We start from the raw sequence: 21,355 nt of genomic DNA, 5'->3' as shown, positions 1-21,355 counted from the left end.
AAAATCAGAGCACATTAATATTATATTATTTTTAATACCATCTTGCAAATTAGAAAATCCAGGCTTAAGTAGTTGAGCCTCTCCAAAGTAAAACAGTAGCATTTAATAGTAGGTCTTCCTCTCCAAATATGCTTATTCCATAACCAAATTCCACTGGGAGATAACATTAACAATGCCTATATGTGGTTACAAAATTGTCACTGCTTCTGCTAATACCTTTCTCCAAAACTCCACACTAAAGTTTATCAAGAAATTACTCAGTGACTTTTTTTTAAAGAGAGAGTGAGAGAGGAGAGAGAGAGAGAGAGAGAATTTTTTGATATTTATTTTTTTTTTAGTTATCGGCGGACACAACATCCCTGTGGCCACCACCTGAGCCACATCCCCAGCCCCACTCAGAGACTTTTAAATTAAAATATACTTTCATGTTATTGCCCATAAGCCATCTCAATATATGCTCAGGGAATGAGGTAAGCTATGAAATAAGTATCAAATAATGAAATATAAAATTTAGTGGGAAATCACTATTTGGTCTTAAAATTGGAAATGTCTTTTATATCAACAATTATAAAGCACTTAATATTGTTCATTTTAATTACTCCCTCTTCATATCATGTCAAAGTACAATATTACTACCTAATGGAAAATGAAGAAAATAATTAAACTTTTAGAAAATTTTTGCTCAAAGAAATTGAGATAATAATAAAGAAGGAGTTCTTAAGAAGTAGTCTGATTGCCATTCCCAATACAAATGAGTTTTGTTGTCCCAGGCTGCTAATGCCTCCCTCTTAGAGCCTGAAAAGCCCTGAATTCAGTGTCATGCATGCAGTGCTAGCAGGCAAAGTTACTACCCTCTCTCCTTTCTGTTTTCACTTCCTTCCAGTGTTTCCTGTAGAATAGAACTGGTCGCATTGTCTCTTACGTGATTCTCTCAGGCTGTGGAATTCTCACAGTGATGTACTCTACCTTAATTGCCCTTGACCTTGATTTAATGCTAATATAGATGACTGACTCTTTAATTGATACCAACAACCAAAAATGTCCTTTCCAGTAAAATCAGGGAAATGTTGAAGTCATACAGTTGCTCATTTCTATTCTGTTGCATTCATGTGTGACCCATGGAGCAGTCTCAGAATGGAGATAAGTAGGTTTTGCTGCAAATGCTTAGATCTACTGTTGATGAACTTTCATGTTGAAGACCTCAGAGACAGCTAAAACAGCCTTTTGTTTTGTTTTGTTTTCTTAAAAGCACACTGATATTTCCTTGATAAGTGTACTTTGCCTACTTAAAAAGATACACCTGTTATGGTAACTAAAATGTGTTGTTTGCTAACACTCTCCTTATCTGCATTGTATTTTGGGGGATGTTATTTATATTTTAGAAAAATCTATAATTTATTGTCATGAGACTCCTTGAAAACATTCAGGGAAAAAAATTGGTTCTGTTTATCAGAACAGGCAGTATAAAATGCCCTTAAAGCACATGCCAAAATATAATTTTAAAAATTTTTAGGAAAGAAATTTTAGAAATATGCCATTAGGATAATGTTACAATTGTGTTGCAAGTACGATGATAAACTTCTAAAAACAAGTTTCTTTTTGTCCTTAATAATTAATAATTTTTGGATTGGTACTTTGTTTCCAAAACTTCTAGTATTTTTCTGGTTCAGATTAAATGCAAGTAAAAACACAAAGATTAACTTCAATAATTCAGTCTTCCACTATAAAAGTTACAGCCATTATTCTTTTTGATTAAAAATCTTTTATTTTGCTTTTATTACTGCATTATACTTCTACATTGAGTTGGGTTCATTTTGAATGGAATTTAATTTAATTTGCTCCATTTAAGCCCCTGGTGTCCCCCCTTTCCCTTCCCTCTTTCTGCCTCTATTTCCCTTCCTCTACTCTATTGATCAATCTTCCACTCATTTGTTTATTTTTAATTGGTGCCTTATAGATATACATAAAGATGAAGGCATTGTAATAGACACACAGACACACACACACACACACACACACACACACACACGGTAATTTTTTAAAAATTCATTTCACTTTTTCTCCCTTTTCCTTCCCCTACTCCCTCACCCTCAATCTCCTTTCACTCCACTGATCTTTCTTCTAACTTTATAATATGCAACCCCCTCACTTTTTATTACCTCTTACTTTGCTTTGCCTTCTGTGTATGAGAGAAAATATTTGGCCCTTGACTATTCTGAATCTGGCTTATTTCTCTTAGCATAATGTTTTCAGTTTTATCCATTTATTAGCAAATACCATAATTTTGTTTTTCTTTATGGCTGAATAAAACTTCATTGTGTATATATACAGCCTTTTGTAACCCATTCATATATAGATGGGCACCTGGGCTGCTTCCATATCTTGGCTATCATGAGTTGCGCTTCTATAAACATTGATGTGACTGTATCACTATGGTATGCTGATTCTAGTTCTTTTGGATAAATAATGATTGGGGATAGCTGGGTCAGTTATTCATGTAAAATATTGGTTAGCCCAATAGCTAAGTTGTGGAATTATCCCATATAAACATCAACAAATAAATGAATAAAGAAAATGTGGTCTATATATACAATGGAGTTTTACACAGCTGCAAATAAGAATGAAATTATGGTATTTGCCATTTAAATGGATAAAATTGGAGAGTATCTTGTTAAGTGAATAAGTCAGACTCAGAAAGTCAATGATACAATACTTTTTCTCATACACAGAAGTTAAAGCAAAATGGGGGGTGGGGGGATAGCCAGGCACCATGGTGCACGCCTGTAATCCTAGTGGCTTGGGGGAGACTGAGGCAGGGGGATCACAAGTTCAAAGCCAGCCTCAGCAAAAATGAGGTGCTAAGCAACTCAGTGAGATCCTGTCTCTAAATAAAATACAAAATAGGATGAGGATGTGGCTCAGTGGTCGAGTGCCCCTGAGTTCAATCCCCAGTACCCCCCAAAATAAATTAATTAATTAAATAAGGGGAAAGGTAGAGGACACTATGAAAATGGAAGGAAGATCTATGGAGTGGAGGAGAGGTTTTAGGGGAAGACGCGGGGATGTGAAAGGGAAGGAACAGCAGAATGAAGTTGACCAAATTATACTATGTGCACGTGTGAATGTACCACCATGGATTCCACATGTATGAATATTTGTAAAGCACCAATTTATAAAAAACAATAAATAGATGAGGGGGAAGATCAGTGAAGTAGAGGAAGGGTAATGGTGAGCAAGGGGAAGGAAAGGAGGAGTACTAGGGACTGAACACAGAATAAATTATATTCCATGAATGTGTGATTATGTCAAAATGAATCCAATAATTATTTACAGCTATAATGTACCAACAAAAACATAAAAACAAAACAAAACAAATGGCTTTTAAAAATCAAGAAAAACATGTTAATACATGCCTATAATACCAGCAACTGGAGATACAGATAGGGCCTGAGGCAGAAGAATTGCAAGTTTGAAGCCAGTCTCAGCAACTTAGTGAGATTCTGTCTCAAAAACTAAAATTAAAAGTACTGGGAATGTAGCTCAGTAATAAATCACCCCTGTGTTCAATCCCCAGTACCAATCTTAATTATTGTATTGACATTTATTGAAAGCAGGACAAATATGTCGGCCCTCTTGTTATAGCTTATATACCAATCTTTTATACATTTAACAAGTGCTCTGAATAAATATTTCTAAAATTTATATAATTCTAAGTAATAGTTCATTATCTAAATGGTTATTATAAACACACGGACAAACCTAAATGTACTTTTTGCACTCATTTTCCTAAAACTTTGCTTCAAAAAAAAAAATAAATGCTTTTGGCAAAAACACTAGAAATAATATTCTAGATGTATTATCAAAATACCAACTCCTCTAGAGAAAGTCAGAACAGCTACTTCACTTGTAAATCAAATGATACCATCATATACATTTGCTGGCCAACTATAAAAAAAATCTATATATCAGATTTTTCTATTTGCTTCGACAGCATTAAAATTCTTAAAGAAGTCCCAGCTCTATGTCCATAATGTGATAAGACTTAAGACCTCAGTGTTTTAAACATGCCCCAGTCAATGGGGCAGATTGCTGAAGAGGTCATCACAATCTCATTAGGCCAGGAACACTAAGAAGCATTTTAATCAGTGTTTCTATGGGACATCTTTCAGATGATTGTGAATTTTGGTTGAAATCCATTGGATCCATTGATTATTAGGTGACATCTGCTGCATGCAAATGACTGGCTACAGGAGTGGCAGTGGATGCTAAATACTCTTGCACTTTGCAATTTAATGTATATTTTAATGAAGTGAACAGTGAGATTCCTGACAGGCATCAGCAACTTTGAAATAGTCTTCCAAATTTCTCATACATTTTGAAAGTAATGAGATTTGTTCCATAAAGTGATCAAATTTATGCCATAAATTATCTACAAAAGAAGAGTACTTCATAAAGCAGTAGTTCTTTGTGGAGATCAGATTTTAAATAGTTATTTAATGGGATTATTATTTTTTTGGTAAAAAGCAAACTGAGCTGTATTTTCTTTGATAAGGTTTGGCTATTATCAAAGAAATGAAGCACCACAATGCATTAAAAACCTTATATCACTTGATCAGAAGAAAAGCATTGACATAATTAGTGTGCTAAGACTTGGCACTTAGAATTCCCATCAATTCTTGCGTCCATCTCCTCAGCTTTCAACAGTATTAGCCAAGGGTTTTTTAGGAAGCAAGTTTTGTTCCTCAGACTAATCAAGCTGTATTTTGTTGGACTGGTACTCTAACTCATCTTTTAGGAAAATGAACATGTTTAAAATCAATGCTTTTTCCTGGAAAAAAAATTAAAATATACTAAAATAATGTGCTTAGTAAGCAAATATTAAACTTGACACACATTATTAAATGAGACTAGCTTTTTCTCAGACTCTTGAGCAATACCTCTGCATGTATTCATGTCTTAAATTTAGTTAGCACAGAATTTTCTAATGCAATAAAAACTCTGTAATCATCTACTATTAGATAAGCTAGTCAATAGAGTGCTAGAAGACTGGGTTACTTGTGATCTGCACAATGAGTGTTAAGAGTTTAAAACTACCTTCAGAGAATTAGTTTATGTTTATCGTCACAATATTGGAACCCAAATAGTTATTTTATGACTTACAGTCAGAAATCTGTTTCCCCAAAGTAACCTCTACAATATTTTCTTCTAATTTCACAATTGAGAACCCTGAATTTATAGCAACACTGTCATCTTAGCCTTCATCAAATTTAAATAGTACTGCAATGTTTCTGGTCAAAACACACCTAATAAATTAAATATAATACAAAGATCTCATCCTTTTCACACCTGATGAACACAGATGAAACTGCCTAAAGGTGTGACTTCACAAATATGAAAACAGATTCTACATAAATGAGTATGTCTTTCAGTTAACAAATACTTATTGCATTCCTATCATGTGCTAAGATGCCTTCTAAGTGCAAAAGATGCAGCAATGAACAACATATCATTTGTATGTGTGTGTGTGTGTGTGTGTGTGAATATATATATATATATATATATATATGTATAAACACACACACACACACGCACACACACACACACATATATATATACATATATTGATATGTATTTATTGATGTGTGTGTGTGTGTGTGTGTATATATATATATAAATATATATACATATCGTTGTGAATCTATAGGGATAGCAGACAAGAGCAAATAATAAATAAGAAGACATTAGCAATAATAATTCCAGGAACAGAGAAGATAGTTTCTGAATGGGTAGCAGGATGTGCAGAGATGATGGAGGGACTGGATTACCTGGGTGGTCCAGGAAAACCTCCCAGGAATGTGGCATTTGAATTGATTCTTGGATGACAACACTGCAGGAAAAGGAAATAAATTTTTTGGCCTTTCTTTTTCCTTTTTTTTTTCTCTTCCTCCCTTCCTTTCTCTCTTTCTTCCTTCTTTCTTTCCTTCCTCCCTTCCTTTTCATTAATGATTTACAATAAACACTTTAACCATTCACAACTACTCTTTATTTGAGGCTTTTTATTTTTCGGTGTGTTTCTCATATGATTAATTCTATCAGCTCAAAAATCCTCCCACCAATCCAAGTCCTGGAAAACCTTATTGCAACCTCTTCCATAACGAGATTTCATTTTGAGTAAAAACAAAGAGCAAATCATAAATATTGCTTTAAAATATAATCTTATACTTTCAGTTTTCCACTTTTTAGATGTCTTTCAAAAAGCCACCAGTGGCTAAGTATACAAGTGAATAATATTATGATCTATTTTTATGTGCCTCATAATAATTCTGTGAGGTTGCTTACTACTTTTTACTCCCATTTTATGGAATAAGAAATTAAGGCAAAGGAAGATTATATAGTTTCCCCAACATTTATAGCTAATCAGTAAAGCACCTGAGATTAGAATGCTTGTTTTTACGATGATAGCACAGTCACATGAAGTCAACTAAATGAAGCATTTTTTTCTAATTTCACAAATTGAGAATCCTGAATTTATAACAATATTGTAATCTTAGCCTTTATCAAATTCAAATAGTATTGCAATGTTTCTGGTCACTAAATACACCTTGTAGACAATGGCCATTTTCTTCTGGGTACTGTCTGAAAAATGCCAGTAACAGCCACCAAGTAATTCACAATACCTTTATGAATGTCACATGGAACAAATATTCAGGCTCTCCTCAGTTGTGGATAAATAAATCCTGGTGTATTCAGAGTACAAAATAATTTCCCATTTCTATAAGCATGTGGAAAATGTTATGCAACCAGTCTGCATAACATCTTTTATTAATCCTAATTTGACCTTCAGTGATACCCACAGTAGCTTCTAAATTGTCAAAAAGAATATATTTGACAGTTTTTCTGATATTATTCAACTACTCCAGTAACCCAAGTTATTAGTTCTCAGGCTGCTTCTACATTTTAATAACTCCTGGAGCATTTCATTGTTTCCAAGATTCTGGTATCTCCCCTCCAATTCTCCAAAAACTCAAAAAATTCACAGTGACTAAGATTTCAGCTAGAAGATCTTCAGAAGTTAACCATCTTGAAACCGATGTGTATTGCTGTTTTCCCAAATGCCAACAGGGAAAATTTGAGTTTTAGTCACCCAAACCAATATTTGAGAGTCTCATATTGCTCTTAATTCCTTCATATTCATCTCTAGTAATATATATGTCAGGAAACTCCTTTGTAATCTAGAGACATCGATGATGCCATTTGTCATACTAGGATGTATTCAGCAATGGGAATTACAGGTAAAACAGTCTCTGCTTAAATGTAGTTCCTCATTAGATATTCAAAAACACTGAGATGGAGGTAGAACATATTTATAACACGTATGTAGTATTCAAATCATCTAATATATACACTAAAACATTTGACCTTTAATCACAATTTCAACTAAAATTTATGGCAAGGTATATATAGTAAATGTTACTTTAGTTTCAAAAGATTACATAGAAATAAAGTGTTCCCTAAGATTTCATAGAAGATTTTGCTTTGCTTGTATAAAATTTTATAATGGTATCATTTGATCACCTGACTTACCAAATATCTGAGTGACAAAAGTCATGTCTTAGTCATAATATCACATGCTTTTCTAAAAAAAAAAAAAAAAAAAGACTAATAAGAATAATTTTTTCTAACCACATATTCTAACACTCTGTTCCTCTAAAGATAGTTTGATTCTTTAATCTTTGATTTTTACAGGAACTTTTTCAGGTTTAATCTATAGTTTTCACATTGAAGAACCCAATAAAAGGAAATGTGTAACGAGCTCAGTTCTAAAGATATAAAGATTTATCCAAAGCACCAAACCATTCAGAATTTTACACCATAAGGTGGGAAGGATTTTAAAGTCTGAATTAAAGTCAAAGTGGCATACTACTGCTCATTCCTAGTAACTTAAGCAATATCTTTTCAAAATTGGAAGGAAAGGCGGGGGCAACAAGGAAAGTCAAATTGAGAAAGATAATGACAATAGGGTCAGAACTGGTAAGACTATGAAAGGAGAGAGGCTTGGCAAGGTGGGTGAGGATGGAAAAGGACTTTAGCATGGGCATCAATGGATTAACTTTCATGGAGTTTTCAGAGTTGGAGCAGAGATTCTTGGAGGCTTAAGATGTGAAGAGATAAATTGAAATACAGAGTTTTTATATTTATTTATTGGCAACTGGGAATTGAACCAAGGGTGTTTTACCAATGAGGTATATCTCCAATCCTTTTTTAAATATTTTTTAATTTTGATACAGGGTCTTGCTAAGTTGCTTAGGGCCTAAGTTGCTGAGGCTGGCCTCAAACTTGCAATCCTCCTGCCTCATCCTCCCGAGTTGCTGGATTATTAGCAGGGGCCACCATACATGGGTAAAGATGTTTTTTTTTTTAAATTAATGAAAAGAGGAAATAACATGAGATTCTAGGGGAGAAACAAACAAACCACAAAATATAAATAAAATCAAGTTCAGGGCATGATTAGAAACTACCAATGATTAGAGGGTTTTTTTTTATGTTTTTTATTACTCAAAATCCCCTTTAAAAATCACCTTTTGACCTTAGTCCTTCCTCAGCATATTTCTCAAAATAAATACAGTCTGTCTTTGCTGTGCTTCCTGAAAGCACTCCTTTGCAATAACCAAGGAGAGGGAGACGCCTTCTGATTAGTGTCCTTGGGCACCTTAGTTATCTTAATGGAGCTTGCAAACTATGGAGCAATAAAGGAGCCCCACTCTCCATCTCTGATAACTACTATGCTGTAGGATCAAGTGGAGCTTCAAGAAAACCCTAGCCCTTGGGATACTATAATAGATTCCTCCGAAAATGCTTATATACAACTCACCACATAGTGGAGAGCATAATTGTGCCCTTCAACAAGCTTGTCGATTGCATTAAGAAACAGCATTACTTTATAATGGATTGTGTGGCTAATTCTTTTGTTCAGAATAAATTTGATAGCAAAATAATTAAAGTTAGATTTTCATTCTTCAAGCACAAAGCAAAGATGAAATGAATTTTTAAATAATTAATCGAAATGTTTTCACTCCCTCAGACTGTCTGGGTCAGAGAGCACCAATATGACCCAAATTCTCAGGTCCAGGAAAATATAAGAACTGACAGGCATCATGGGCAGTAGCCACAGAAACAAAGAAAGGGGGTTCATTAACACATTTATGGGTGAAGAACTGTGGCATTGGGTAGGGGGCAGAATTTTCTAAGACCAAATAGCTTGATTGAGAAGTATGTGCATGTATAACTTCTGAGACCTCCAAGTTTTCATTCCAGAAATCTAAACCTCAGTTTCATGAGAAAATAGAGCTAGAACTTGTACAGTATGTAAAACTAACAGGCTTTCCACTGCTTTATTATTTGTGATATAGGCAGTTTCTCTCCAACTCACTCTTGGTTGGTAAGTAAAGATAAAATTTCCTTTTCAGCCTTAGTATTTTTTTTCTCTTAATTAATCACTTTTCAATTCCCGTTTCAGAATCTTGACTTAGATAGTGGCTTTTTAGGTCAATCGATTTTAGTTCATTCATAAAAGCAAGCAGGCAAGATGAAAGACATTCACTAAATCTTTCAAAAGTCAGTGTCTGTATTCTGTATGTTTGGATCCCAATTGCAATCTCCTCTAAAATTCACATTGAAAAAATGCCATTCAGAGACTAGGTTGGCTTGAAAAAGAGTTTTTACAAAGGATAAGGATGTGTGCTTACCATTTTCTTGTTTCCAAGTAATTCTCCTCTTTCTCAGGAAGGAAAAAAATGACAAATGGCAAGAACTATTACATATGTTCCAATATCATTCTTATTTGCCAGAGGACGGCAAAGCAATCCGTGCATCTGGAAACCAGATCACAAGATGACATATTAGTTGTCCAAACATTTCTCTGGAAACGTAGGGACAAAGATGTGAGAAAAGTCAATCCACGAGTGCTCTAGTTATTCACGGCAATCTGAGCTGTGCATGGCAGCCCACCTTGGCTTGGATGTTCAAATGACCTTCCATTGGGGGAGAATGATCATACACATGGTAAATGGAGTTAATTCAGTAAAGCCAATATAAACACTGATGTTTTTGTCTTCTGACAGCATATGAATGTGCAAGCATTAAGTTATAGGAGAAAAGGGGCTAATTTTAGATTTGTTCCTAGCCCTCTCCATGTGAATGGTGTCGCTGTGAGCCCAGCAATGAAGTTCACTGTGTTGTAGCAGACTGCGCAGTTCCTGAGTGTGTCAACCCAGTCTATGAACCAGAACAATGTTGTCCTGTCTGCAAAAATGGTAAGACCACACTGCATTAGCTTTCAAAGAGGGGTTAGTGCAAAATATTTCACTACTGCACACCACTCAGTGCAAGAGCCCTCTAAGATCTGCCTGTGGCTTTTCAATATGGGCATAGCCAATTTATATTTTTCTAAAGCCTAGAAATGAAAATAAACCAGCAATGGGTGAATTTGCAGCTTTTCATCTGGGGAATTAAAACTCTTGTAAGCTGGCTTGGTTGTGATCCTATTGCTTATTGTTGAATTATAAGTAGGCTATTGGAAAGGACACAGTAGCATCTTTTTATAGGGATTGTAGTTTTCTCTCTTGTGGGGCTTATGGATCAGTTCACCCAATATCATAGTGCACAGTGCATCCCCAAAGAGAGAGCAGGGTGAATGTCAGGTATTTTGCTTTGGGCATAAATTAAGACATCAGGTTTAAAGTCAAGATATCAAAGAAATACAAAGTCAATTATCCATGTACTTAAATTCAAGTAAGACTCAATAGTTTAGGGATATTTTTCTAGGTTTTGATTAGAGTAGAGCCTTGTTCGTATGAAAACTGTCATGGAGGAGGAGTTGCTTTATTGATAAGGTTATGGGTTCATTTATGTACCTCATGGGATGGAAAGGTTGAAACAGCTCTGATATCCTATTCACCCCAAGTCACATGCTGCTGCAGAGGAGTCAGTACAGTACAAGAAACCTGGGAGAGCGAGATGGCATATCAACAAAGCCTAGAGCACGCTCTTTCTAGTGACCATGTTCTATCAAAAAAAAGAAAGAATAATACATCATTCAGCCACATTCCACAAACTTTGCTTTCCTTGGGAAAAAAAAAATGGCTCCAGCCCTTAATTAAGCTGAGGTCACTTAATCTAATGCTGAATCCCTATACCCTTTCTTGAAGTAACAATGGTCATCTTCCTCTGTGATACATTATTTTGTTCTAAATTTGGAATTATGCAAACTCATCTACTAATCTTTCCCTTTTTGGAAGTATAATTAGTGAAAAGTAGCATCAGGTTATTTAAAGAAAAAACAAAAGTGCTCTCGTTTTTATAATATATTTTGTGTGTTGGTACCTTCCCAAAGGACTTACAATGAGCCCTTCTTATATTTTTTCCACACATGAATTTGACTGTTTCTAATTGCATACATCCATTATGTTAAAATATTAAAGTACTCGCCTAACTTCTCTTTCTTCTTATCCAACTGACTTGTCAGGATGACCATCTCTCTGATTTAGAGGATTGAAATAAATATCTTCCTGTAGTTCTAATCCATCTGATACATGCAAAAATATCAAATTTAAGACTTTATATCTTTAAAAAGATTTTGAAGAAACTGGAAAAGCCATAGGAAAGAACAATAAAATGATTTAATGGTTGAAAAATAGGACCTATGAGGATTGGCTGAAGGAGTTAGCATAATTTGTCCTGGAGAAGGGAAAGCTCAGGGGAGACCTAACTGTCATGAAGTATATGAATGGTTAGTCTAAAGTAGAAGAGGACTTGTTATTTTTCATTTTCTCCAAGGATAAAAAGAAGAAAAACGCAGCTTCCTAATCAATCTTTAAAAATAGGATTGACAAGTCTTTGACTGAAGACTGTTCACTTTTTCTAGAAGCAACTGTCTAAACAGATCCTTAAGGATCTTTTCTTCCCTAGGTGGCTCTGATTAACTTTGTCTCACTTTTAAGGTAAACACGATTATAGTTAAAAACTTGTCTGAAATACCCAGTATGTTCATTGAATTACAGCATCTCCACCATGTATTTATAATACAATTTTTATACATGCCTCTAGTACATCATCCTAGCTACCCTGTACCAAAGCCTAAAATATCTACAGTTATGTCAATTGATAATCAGACACTATAAACTAGTCACATTTAATTTGATGCCATGTAAGATTAACCTGTTCCTATCGCATCAGAATAGAGATTTGTTTTCAGATGAAAACTTTAGTACAAAAGTGGACAACAAATGAACTTTAACTAATCAATAAATTAGTTAACAAAGTAGTAATCTTGGTTTCCCTAATAAACAGATGTTGAATACACAAGGTACATTAGTTAAATTTTCTGCCTTTTTTTTTTTTTTTTTGGTCCATCAAGTGGTATAAAATGGCTACTCCTGCTTCCTCTTGCTACTTCAAACAAACTTTCTCTTATTTTTTATAGGGGAAATGAAACTGGATTAAAATTAATGCAAGACTAATTCTTTCTGTTAAATAACATTAAAAGATGTTATTTTTGCTTTACTATTAAATGCCACTAATTAGTCACTTGTGCCCAAAACGTGAAGTACAATCAAAATAAATGAACAGCACTTCAAAGACCGCTGAAAACCCTGTGACCAGTGGTGCCAGGATTTTTCTTAAGGAAACAGACTAAGTCTCAATACTTGCTCTATTTCTAAGACTAGCTAATAAAACAAAAGCAGATGTCCCATATACAGAAGAGATAGAGGGATAATAAATGTTTATCATGATGTATAACCAGGATCATTTCTTAAATTTCCAATACATTATAAGTTTATCTTATTACATATAAGATGATAAATTTTACCATGATAGTTTAAATTATTTTAAAAGTATTTTCTTAGTAAAAGGAAAGCAACAAGATAAAAATGTACCCTATGAATTCAAGTAGATGCAATGGATTTTAATTTGTATGTATTCCATTTGCATAAATACTGATTGTCTTGGCTGTCATATTCTTTTTATTTTTTACTTTTTGCATATCAAGATAGTTTTTCCTGCCTTTCTAAATTAGAACTTGCCAAGAGCAAGAGGCATTAAAGATATAAACTATAAGTTTAAAGTAGTAGAATCTGTCTCACCTAAACTTAAACTCAATAGTTAACTAATACAAAAATCCTCTCTTTGAGATTATGAAAGAGCAAACACAACAAGGAAGCTTAATGATATGTACGTCATTTTCTCAGAAAATAGGAGTCACCCATTAAAATTTAGCAATTATCTTCAGAAATAGGTATTTTTAATATCTGAACTGGGCCCATGGGTGTGGCTTAGTTGTAGAGTGCTTACCTGGCATGCAAGAAGCCCTGAGTTTGATCTGCAGTACCCCCCACCAAAAAATATAGAACCTATAAGGTGATGTACTCTCTAGATTAACAATGGTAAACTTACTTTATTTTTAGGATTACAAGAAAAAAATTAAAGGAATAGGCTTATAGAAATTTTCTCCAACTATTTAAAGATTAAAAAAAAAAGAAAATGTTAAATTTCCCAGTCTCAATGATTACCTCAAACTGGATTTCCAAAGGTTATTAATGAATATAGTCAAACCATAAAATATATGCCATTCTTATTGAAGTTAGTTCAACAAGAAGAAAGACTATCAATTTAATTTGAATAAAATAAATTAAAATATTAAGAAAAGATTGAGAAAAACACAGATAATCTTTCATTTGGGAAAGATTGGGGGAATTAGCGTAGAAATTGATCATTTTCTACAATATTATTCAGCTCTTACTTCTCCTTCCTCTACACATCTGCAAGAGCTGGCAATCCAAATGCCTTCCTGAAAAAATCTGACATTTCCAGATTGTTTTTCTTTCCCTAAGATTGTATTATTTTGACCTATGTTTCAGCCTCAGGCCTTTCATGTGAATTAACAAGAACTCTTTACAATTTTTGTCTTCATAATACGAAAAAAAAAAAAATTAGCACAGTATCTGCTTAAAGAAAATATTCTAGTTTACAGTGTCATATAAGTACTTAAGCATTTGAAAATTTATCATACATTTGAATAGTAATATATGTGTGTACGTACATATGTATTTATACATACATATTTAGCCAAGAATGCATATTAATTTTTAAATGTGAACTGATATTAATTTCAACTTCAAGCTCTGTAGCCATTCATTTCATTTTTAATTGTCTACATATGCTAATAATTTTGTTCCTAGTCATTAAAAATTCATGGTCATAGACTGCCAAATATCTGAATTAAAAAAATTAAGGACATGGCCAGTTATTGAAATAATTGATCATTAGACCATCCAAATAATTAATCGCATTTTTTATATCACATCAATTTGTATGTCAGTGATTTTTATATTTTCAGTGATTATATTTTGGTATATAGTCAGTCATTATTCAGGTTCTGAAGGAAAAGTTACTTCATGAAAAAATGGAAGAGACAGAATGTACCGCCATAATCCTCTATACACATTAAGTGAAGCGTATCCATCTCCCTTCTAACTAAACTCAACATGACATGAGCTCTGTTCAAATATTTAATTTCATGTCCCTTACTCTCTTCTAGTTTAGTGGTGATACAAATAAGGCAGCAAGTATACTAGCTAAGAAGGTAAATACAAAGGAAGAGGTCAATAAAGGGTACAGACCATGCACAAAACAAAAAGGACTTTATAGATATCCAATTCTTTCTCAAGGTACTGGGAAGACATGTTTGCTGTATAAAATTGTTAATATCTCTAAAATGTAATGAGCTCCTCAAAAGAAAAAAGAAAAATAATTCCACATGGTAGGAAATGAGCAAAGAATATATAAAGGAAATTCACTGAAAAAAAAACCTAAATGTCTAATAAATTAGGGAAAATATGCTTAACCAAAAGGGATCGAAATTAGAACAATGAAATACCAATTTTATATTGATATTATGAAGTTGAGATACCTCATATTGACAGAGTATTTAGCAAAGGGCTGAAAAATAGTTGAGAACATGTTGGACAACTTTTAATAAGGCACTTTCTTTTTTTTATTAGTTGTACATGCCAATACAATGATCTTGACATATCATACATTTGAATCAAATGGGGTATAATTTCTCATTTTTTCCAAGTGTACGGGTTGCAGAATCACATTGGCTATACAGACACGTATCAGAATTTTCATTTCACTTAAACTCAGCAATTTTACCTCTTGTAGTTTGTCCCACATTCAGCTATACAATTTTCTCTGCATTTTAAGAGTGAAAGGACCTAACAACAGTCCTTCAATGAGATAATGAAATATATTGCACCCTTTAAAAAGACATTACTGATATGTTTCCTGCCATGTTAAATATATTATATAAATTATACATCTTAAGTGATATATATTTAAAACATTTTAAAATAAGGTACAACTTTAAATAGATAATAAGTTGTATGTTCATAGGAAAAGAGCTAACTAAATACTCAGTTGAATGATAGAAATGATTCAATGGTTACCTATGGGGAGTACAAGTGAGAAGGTGAAGGGGTAGAGAAAAGAACTGAAATCTTTAATATATGTATTAATGTAATATATTAAATATATATATATATTTAAAATATATATATATTTAAAATATATATATATATAAAATATATATACTCCATTATATATTTAATTTCATGTATGTATCAAAGTACATTCTACTGTCATGTATAACTAATTAAAACAAATTTTTAAATGTTAAGAAACATATTTCTCGAGCAACTAATAAAAAGTAAAAATTTTTTTAAAACGCATATTTTGTGAAGAGGTATTTCAAAATGTACAATGTTCTAGAAATGCAAAGGTTACTCAATCTCGCTATTAGCAGATTAGACTATTTTAAAACCCTTTTCTGTTATTTTGTATGTTGCACAGGGAATGAATGCACACCAAGTTTTAAACTTATTCAGTGATCAGAAGAGGAAATAAAGAACAGAACAAAAAGATGAAAGAAGGGGAATTTGGTGTCATAGGCCTCTTTATTGAATGAATTTTCACATATGTATTTAACTTTATAATTTAAAATGTCTCATGAACACTTTAAAGAAAAGATAAGTTTAATGTTATTTAAACTTTTCCAGAGAAGTGATAGGAAAAGTACGATGTTGATGCAAACCAAAGAGTACAAACTAAAATTGAAGCTAAAGCGCCACTCTTTGTGATTATTAATGAGAAAATCTAAAATAAAAATACAATTATAAAACCCTGATTTAAACGCGTGGCTGGTAGATTTTACAAGGGGAAAGCAGTTCATGTATTGTATACTCTGATCACTCATGGTCAAGGCAGCATTCTTCAATGAATTACATGAACATTACTGCAGCAAAGTATGTGATAGTCATATTAAAAACAATGAGAAAATATAAAGAGGAATCTCACATCACTCACACCAAGTTTTAATTCCAAATAAATTTTGGTATCATAGAGAAATTGGGTTGTGAGAGATTGTGGGAAAGGGATTATACATTTTGTTATCAAACAGAAACTAGCAGCTTGTTAATTATTACACATCCTCACCAAGTGGGATTTGTCATAGGTTGGCAAAGAGAATTTAATATGAGGAGCTCTGCTACTATAATTTGTCTTAAAACTAAATTGTGGAGAAAAGTCCCATTATTATTTCTATATGCAACTAAAAGATATTACCTATATCAGCAAATGCTAGTGACAAAAACTCTTGATAAAATATATAGATAGTTTTTTACATGATAAAATATATCTATCTCATTCCTGAAGGTCAGAATCATGTTTAATAGGTAAATTCTAAAGATATTCCTTACAAAATTAAGTATAAGATAAGGGTACCTAGATATATAGATACTAGTTAAAAAATAAGTAAAGAGAAGGCTCAGAAGAAAAATTGGAAATAAGGAGATGAAACTGTTACCATTTACACATGATATGATTTGTACATAGAGAAAATTCATGAAAATAGACTATTATAAATGACAATTTAATCCACTGTCATGTACAACTATAAAGAATCAATAAAAATGAGAACTTAGTAAGATAATAGGGTACATTATAAATGTAAAATATCTACAATATATACATATTTTTGTACATGTATGATAACACATGATATTAAAATAAAATTGTGGTATTGGTGCATGATGCAGAGATACCAATGACATAAAATAGAAAGTTCATAAGTAGAACTACCAACATGAAAAAAATTGGTATATGATGAAATCATATTTGAAATCATTGGAGGAGAGATGGCTTGAAGAAGAAATGGTGTTGGGACAACTATATAGCTATCTGAAAAAATATTTTAAATTCTTCTCCCATAATTCAGGAAAATATTCAATTGAACAAAGACTAAATACAAACAAATTTCTGAAAAATTACAAAAAATCTAGGTGATTTGATTTATAATCTTGAATGGACAGACAAAACCTTCTATATTCTAAAACAAAACAAGATTTAAAAAATCACACATCAAATCTAGAGGGAAGGAATATTAACTTTATATGTAAGCAACTGATTCTCCAACATATATAAAGATCTTAAAGTTAATAAAGGGAGAGTCTAATGACTATTTTTAAAATGGGCAAAGTACTTAAAAAGGAATTCCAACAATAAAGAAACAAAAATGGCCCTTAACATGTAAAATGACTCAAATCCACTTACAAGAAGGAAACCGCAAATGAAAAATTGATACCATTTTTTTTCTCCCAGCAGATTGGAAAAAAACTAGGTTAAAAATTCACTTGGTTGGGTAAATCAGGCATTCTTTCATACTGCTGGTGGATTATATAAATTGGTACAGCCATCAGGGAAGAAAATTTGACAGTTTTTATAAATACCATATGTAATATATAAATATATCAGATATATAAGTGAATATACCTTTTGTCTTAAAAATTCCCCGTTTATTTAAAAACTTGCAGAATGACAAATGAACAATGTTGTTCATTTTCTCTCTTGTGCTTTTAGGGTTTTCTGATTAATGAGACACAATCAGAAAAGTTCTAGAAACAACTATAGATCTAAATTTTCTTTTAACATGTTATCAATTGATAATAAAAAAAGAGTTCATTCTCCTGGAACTACTCAGTGAAACGTTTTAGTGGATTATAATTTAACTAACTTCCACTTACTTTTAGGTCTTCATCTCCTATAATGAAATTTTAAATTTTAATATCACCTATTTCAAAATTATGAAAGCAATAGAAATCTATCAACAGTAGATAACGGACTACTCTTCAAATACAAGGAAGAACATTAAATAAATAACATTTGGGAGATATATGTATATTTTATAAAAATCACAAAAGTTTACTAAGAACTATAAAAAATAAAGTATATCAGGTTTCTAAAGCTGCAAACCCAAATTAAGTTGCTATTTTCTAATGATAAATTTTAAAAAAAATTATCAAATTTTCTATGTGGTGTTGTTTTGAAAATAATGCAACAAAATAATTATTTCCTGTGGAAAATACATGAATAAGGATAATAGTTGAAAAAAGGATGCATTTGATGGAATGTGGATATTAATCTACTAGCTTAAAATAGTGTATAAAGTTATAATTTTAAACAGTGGGATACTGGGTCTGAAATAAACAGAAGTAATAGAAAGTCAAAATGCAAGCCAGATGTATATCACAATTTTAAAAAATAGTACATAATTGAAATGACACCGAGTATCTGATGAAAAAATGCATCCTAGAAACACATTCAGAAAGTTCATCATGTTTTTAAAAATTGAAATTACATACCTAACTGATTTATTATATAAAAACAAATTTCATTTGAATCAAAAATTAAATTTCAAAAATTAAATCTTAAAGGAATTTTTAAATGATATAAACATTAACTTTTCCTTAGGATATGAAAATTCCTCCTAAACATATAAGCAAATAAAGGATTTCTCAAAGGAAAAAGTGCAAATGTATATTAAGTAATACATAGTTTTATCTGTAAGTTAAAAAGAAGATAGTCTCTGTTTGGGAAAGGGTGAAATGCAGCAGACATTCTCATACATTTCTGGTAAAAATAAATGAAATACCCCTTCTGAAGGGCAATAAAAATATGTATACCCATGAGCCAGCAATAACACTTTTAGAAAGGGATCAAAAAGAAATATTTAGATAAGAATATAAAAATGTACATATAAAGATATGTAGTACAAAGTTGTTTTATAATAATACGTATAAAACCTAAATGCTAAATATTGAAGAATAAAGTGACTTTTTAAATCCATTATATCTACATGAACAACTAAGAAATTATTACGAATAATATTTTAGGAAAAAATTGCACACATCTCTCCCCCCAAAAAATAGATGATCAGAATATATTACTAAATTTAATTACTAGGAGATGATAGTCTCACATACACATATATTTTGTCACTGTTTTTGTTAAAAGGAAAATATATCTGTAGAAAAAAGACTAGAAGAAAACATGCTAAAACTGCTTAATTCTAGACAGTAAGCTAATAGATGATTTTACTTTCTCTTTTTGCTAGCCTATATTTTCTAAATCTCTCACAGTAAACATATTATCCTTGTGACTTAAAATTACTATTTAAAATATAAAATGGAAAAAAATTTATAATCCAGGTGATACAAACATTTTCCTATTTTTATAATTAAATTATTAAGGACATGTCACTTACTAAAAATGACAATATGATTCCTTATAATAATTTGAACTCAGTAAATTAATTAACTAACTAATAATTTCTACCACTTGAGTTTTCAACTCCTTTAACAATGAGATTCTTTTAAAAGCGTTTGGAAAGCTTCATTGCCCGTTTTATGCACCTATTAGGGAAATTGTTAAAATATTCACTTAAGCATATCCATTTACACTTCTGTGAAACTATTTTGATATATCAGCCTCAATTGCATGCAACTCTTTCACATTTATTTAATATTTTCTCACTTCCTCTAATTGTCTTGTGTAGACAATTAGTAACAAGCGCAACATAGCCATAAAACAAACACTCTGAAGATGAAAAATGTGCTGGGAACTGCACAGCACATATCCATTGGCTGTAGAGACCCTGAAACAGTTCATGATGAAAGCAGGTCTATGAAAGGCAGTTTCAAAGTCTGCATTTCATTGACTCTTCCACTGAAGGTCAGAATTATCATATTCTTGTAGAGTAGATGTCAAAACAGAGTAATTATAAATAGCTCTTTTAATGAGCCACAACAACAATTTCCTATTTCTTTCATAAAGCTTCCTTCAAAATATGAAAGGAAATATTTATATTTATATTCTCTTAGACCAAAGGGATTCCCTTTTAATTCATCAGCAAACTCGCTTTCAGAAGCATTATTTCACAATATTGACACAATGAAAATTAATGCCACATTCATTTCCTGATAATCACATCTCCTCTATAATTACCCAAACTACATGGTCTTTAAGAAAATGTAGAAAAGAAGACCCACACATGATTAAAAAAATAATAATTATTTGTTTTTCTCTGTGTTTCTCCTTAGCACGTGGGAAATGCTTACAGACTGTATTTTCCCTACATAAATGTTTGGGACTTTGAGGCCAGACCCCCACAAGGCATACACCTTCTTCCCTGAGAACAGACAAATGAGGAAGCTGCACTGTCTCCTTCACGTGCCACATAGGGCCTTACTCCTCAGTGCTCCACTCCACAGGGCACTTGAGGTACCCGAAGAAATGGGCTGAACACAGATAATGTCTTGCTTCTGAACATTCATAAAATCTTGAAGAGAATCTGGCTCCAACAATATCCAGGGCTACTGTTTAGTGTATCCCCCAGAGCCTATTCTTAAAACTACCTTGTGTCTTATAATAGCAACTCTTTTCAATTATCACTTAAAAAATAGAATATTACATTTTCTAGGATTGTAGCCTGTAAACTCTAACAAAACACCCTTGTGAATGGTGGATTGTAGAAAATAGGCAACTGGAATCATCCACCAGTTTCCTTAGGAGTTGATGATATAGTTTCAGTAGTCATTAGATGGGATGGTATGTGACCAAGGAGCCAAGGTTTTGGGTCTTGTCAAGATTCATGTACACCCAGAAATAATTTCATCCCTCTGGGGGGCTCAAACCATTGGCTCTGGGAGAGTCTAACTAAGGGGCAACACCATAGACACACTAAGAGGACCTTCTTCATTTCATATCAGAATTGCTACATAGAGGCCCAGACTTTGCAGGGAGCTGGAGTTCAGACTGAGGTATGCCCCATCACAACACATTCCTCTTTAATATTCAGTGTTAACACTTTGGACAGTCATACCAAATTCACACGAATACACACGTGTGTGTGTGCAGTAATGTGTTCTTGGCCTTGTTTGAATGCGCATGTCGTCAAGAGCAC

The 21,355-nt window shown here is 32.5% G+C and overlaps 1 protein-coding gene across 1 annotated transcript in view; it reads left to right on the top strand.

The window, feature by feature from the left end:
* The window catches only part of Vwc2l (von Willebrand factor C domain containing 2 like), a 145,314-nt gene that overhangs the window by 14,719 nt on the left and 109,240 nt on the right, over window positions 1-21,355 (top strand). The window contains exon 2 of the mRNA XM_076866663.2: window positions 10,184-10,313. Coding sequence (XP_076722778.1) covers window positions 10,184-10,313 — 130 coding nt within the window. The remainder of the gene's footprint in view (window positions 1-10,183; window positions 10,314-21,355) is intronic.

Source organism: Callospermophilus lateralis, chromosome 9, assembly GCF_048772815.1.
Source record: "Callospermophilus lateralis isolate mCalLat2 chromosome 9, mCalLat2.hap1, whole genome shotgun sequence".
NCBI classification, from domain to species: Eukaryota; Metazoa; Chordata; class Mammalia; order Rodentia; family Sciuridae; genus Callospermophilus; species Callospermophilus lateralis.
Note: the sequence above shows the minus strand (reverse complement) of the source record. Positions and strands in the feature narration are given on the sequence as shown.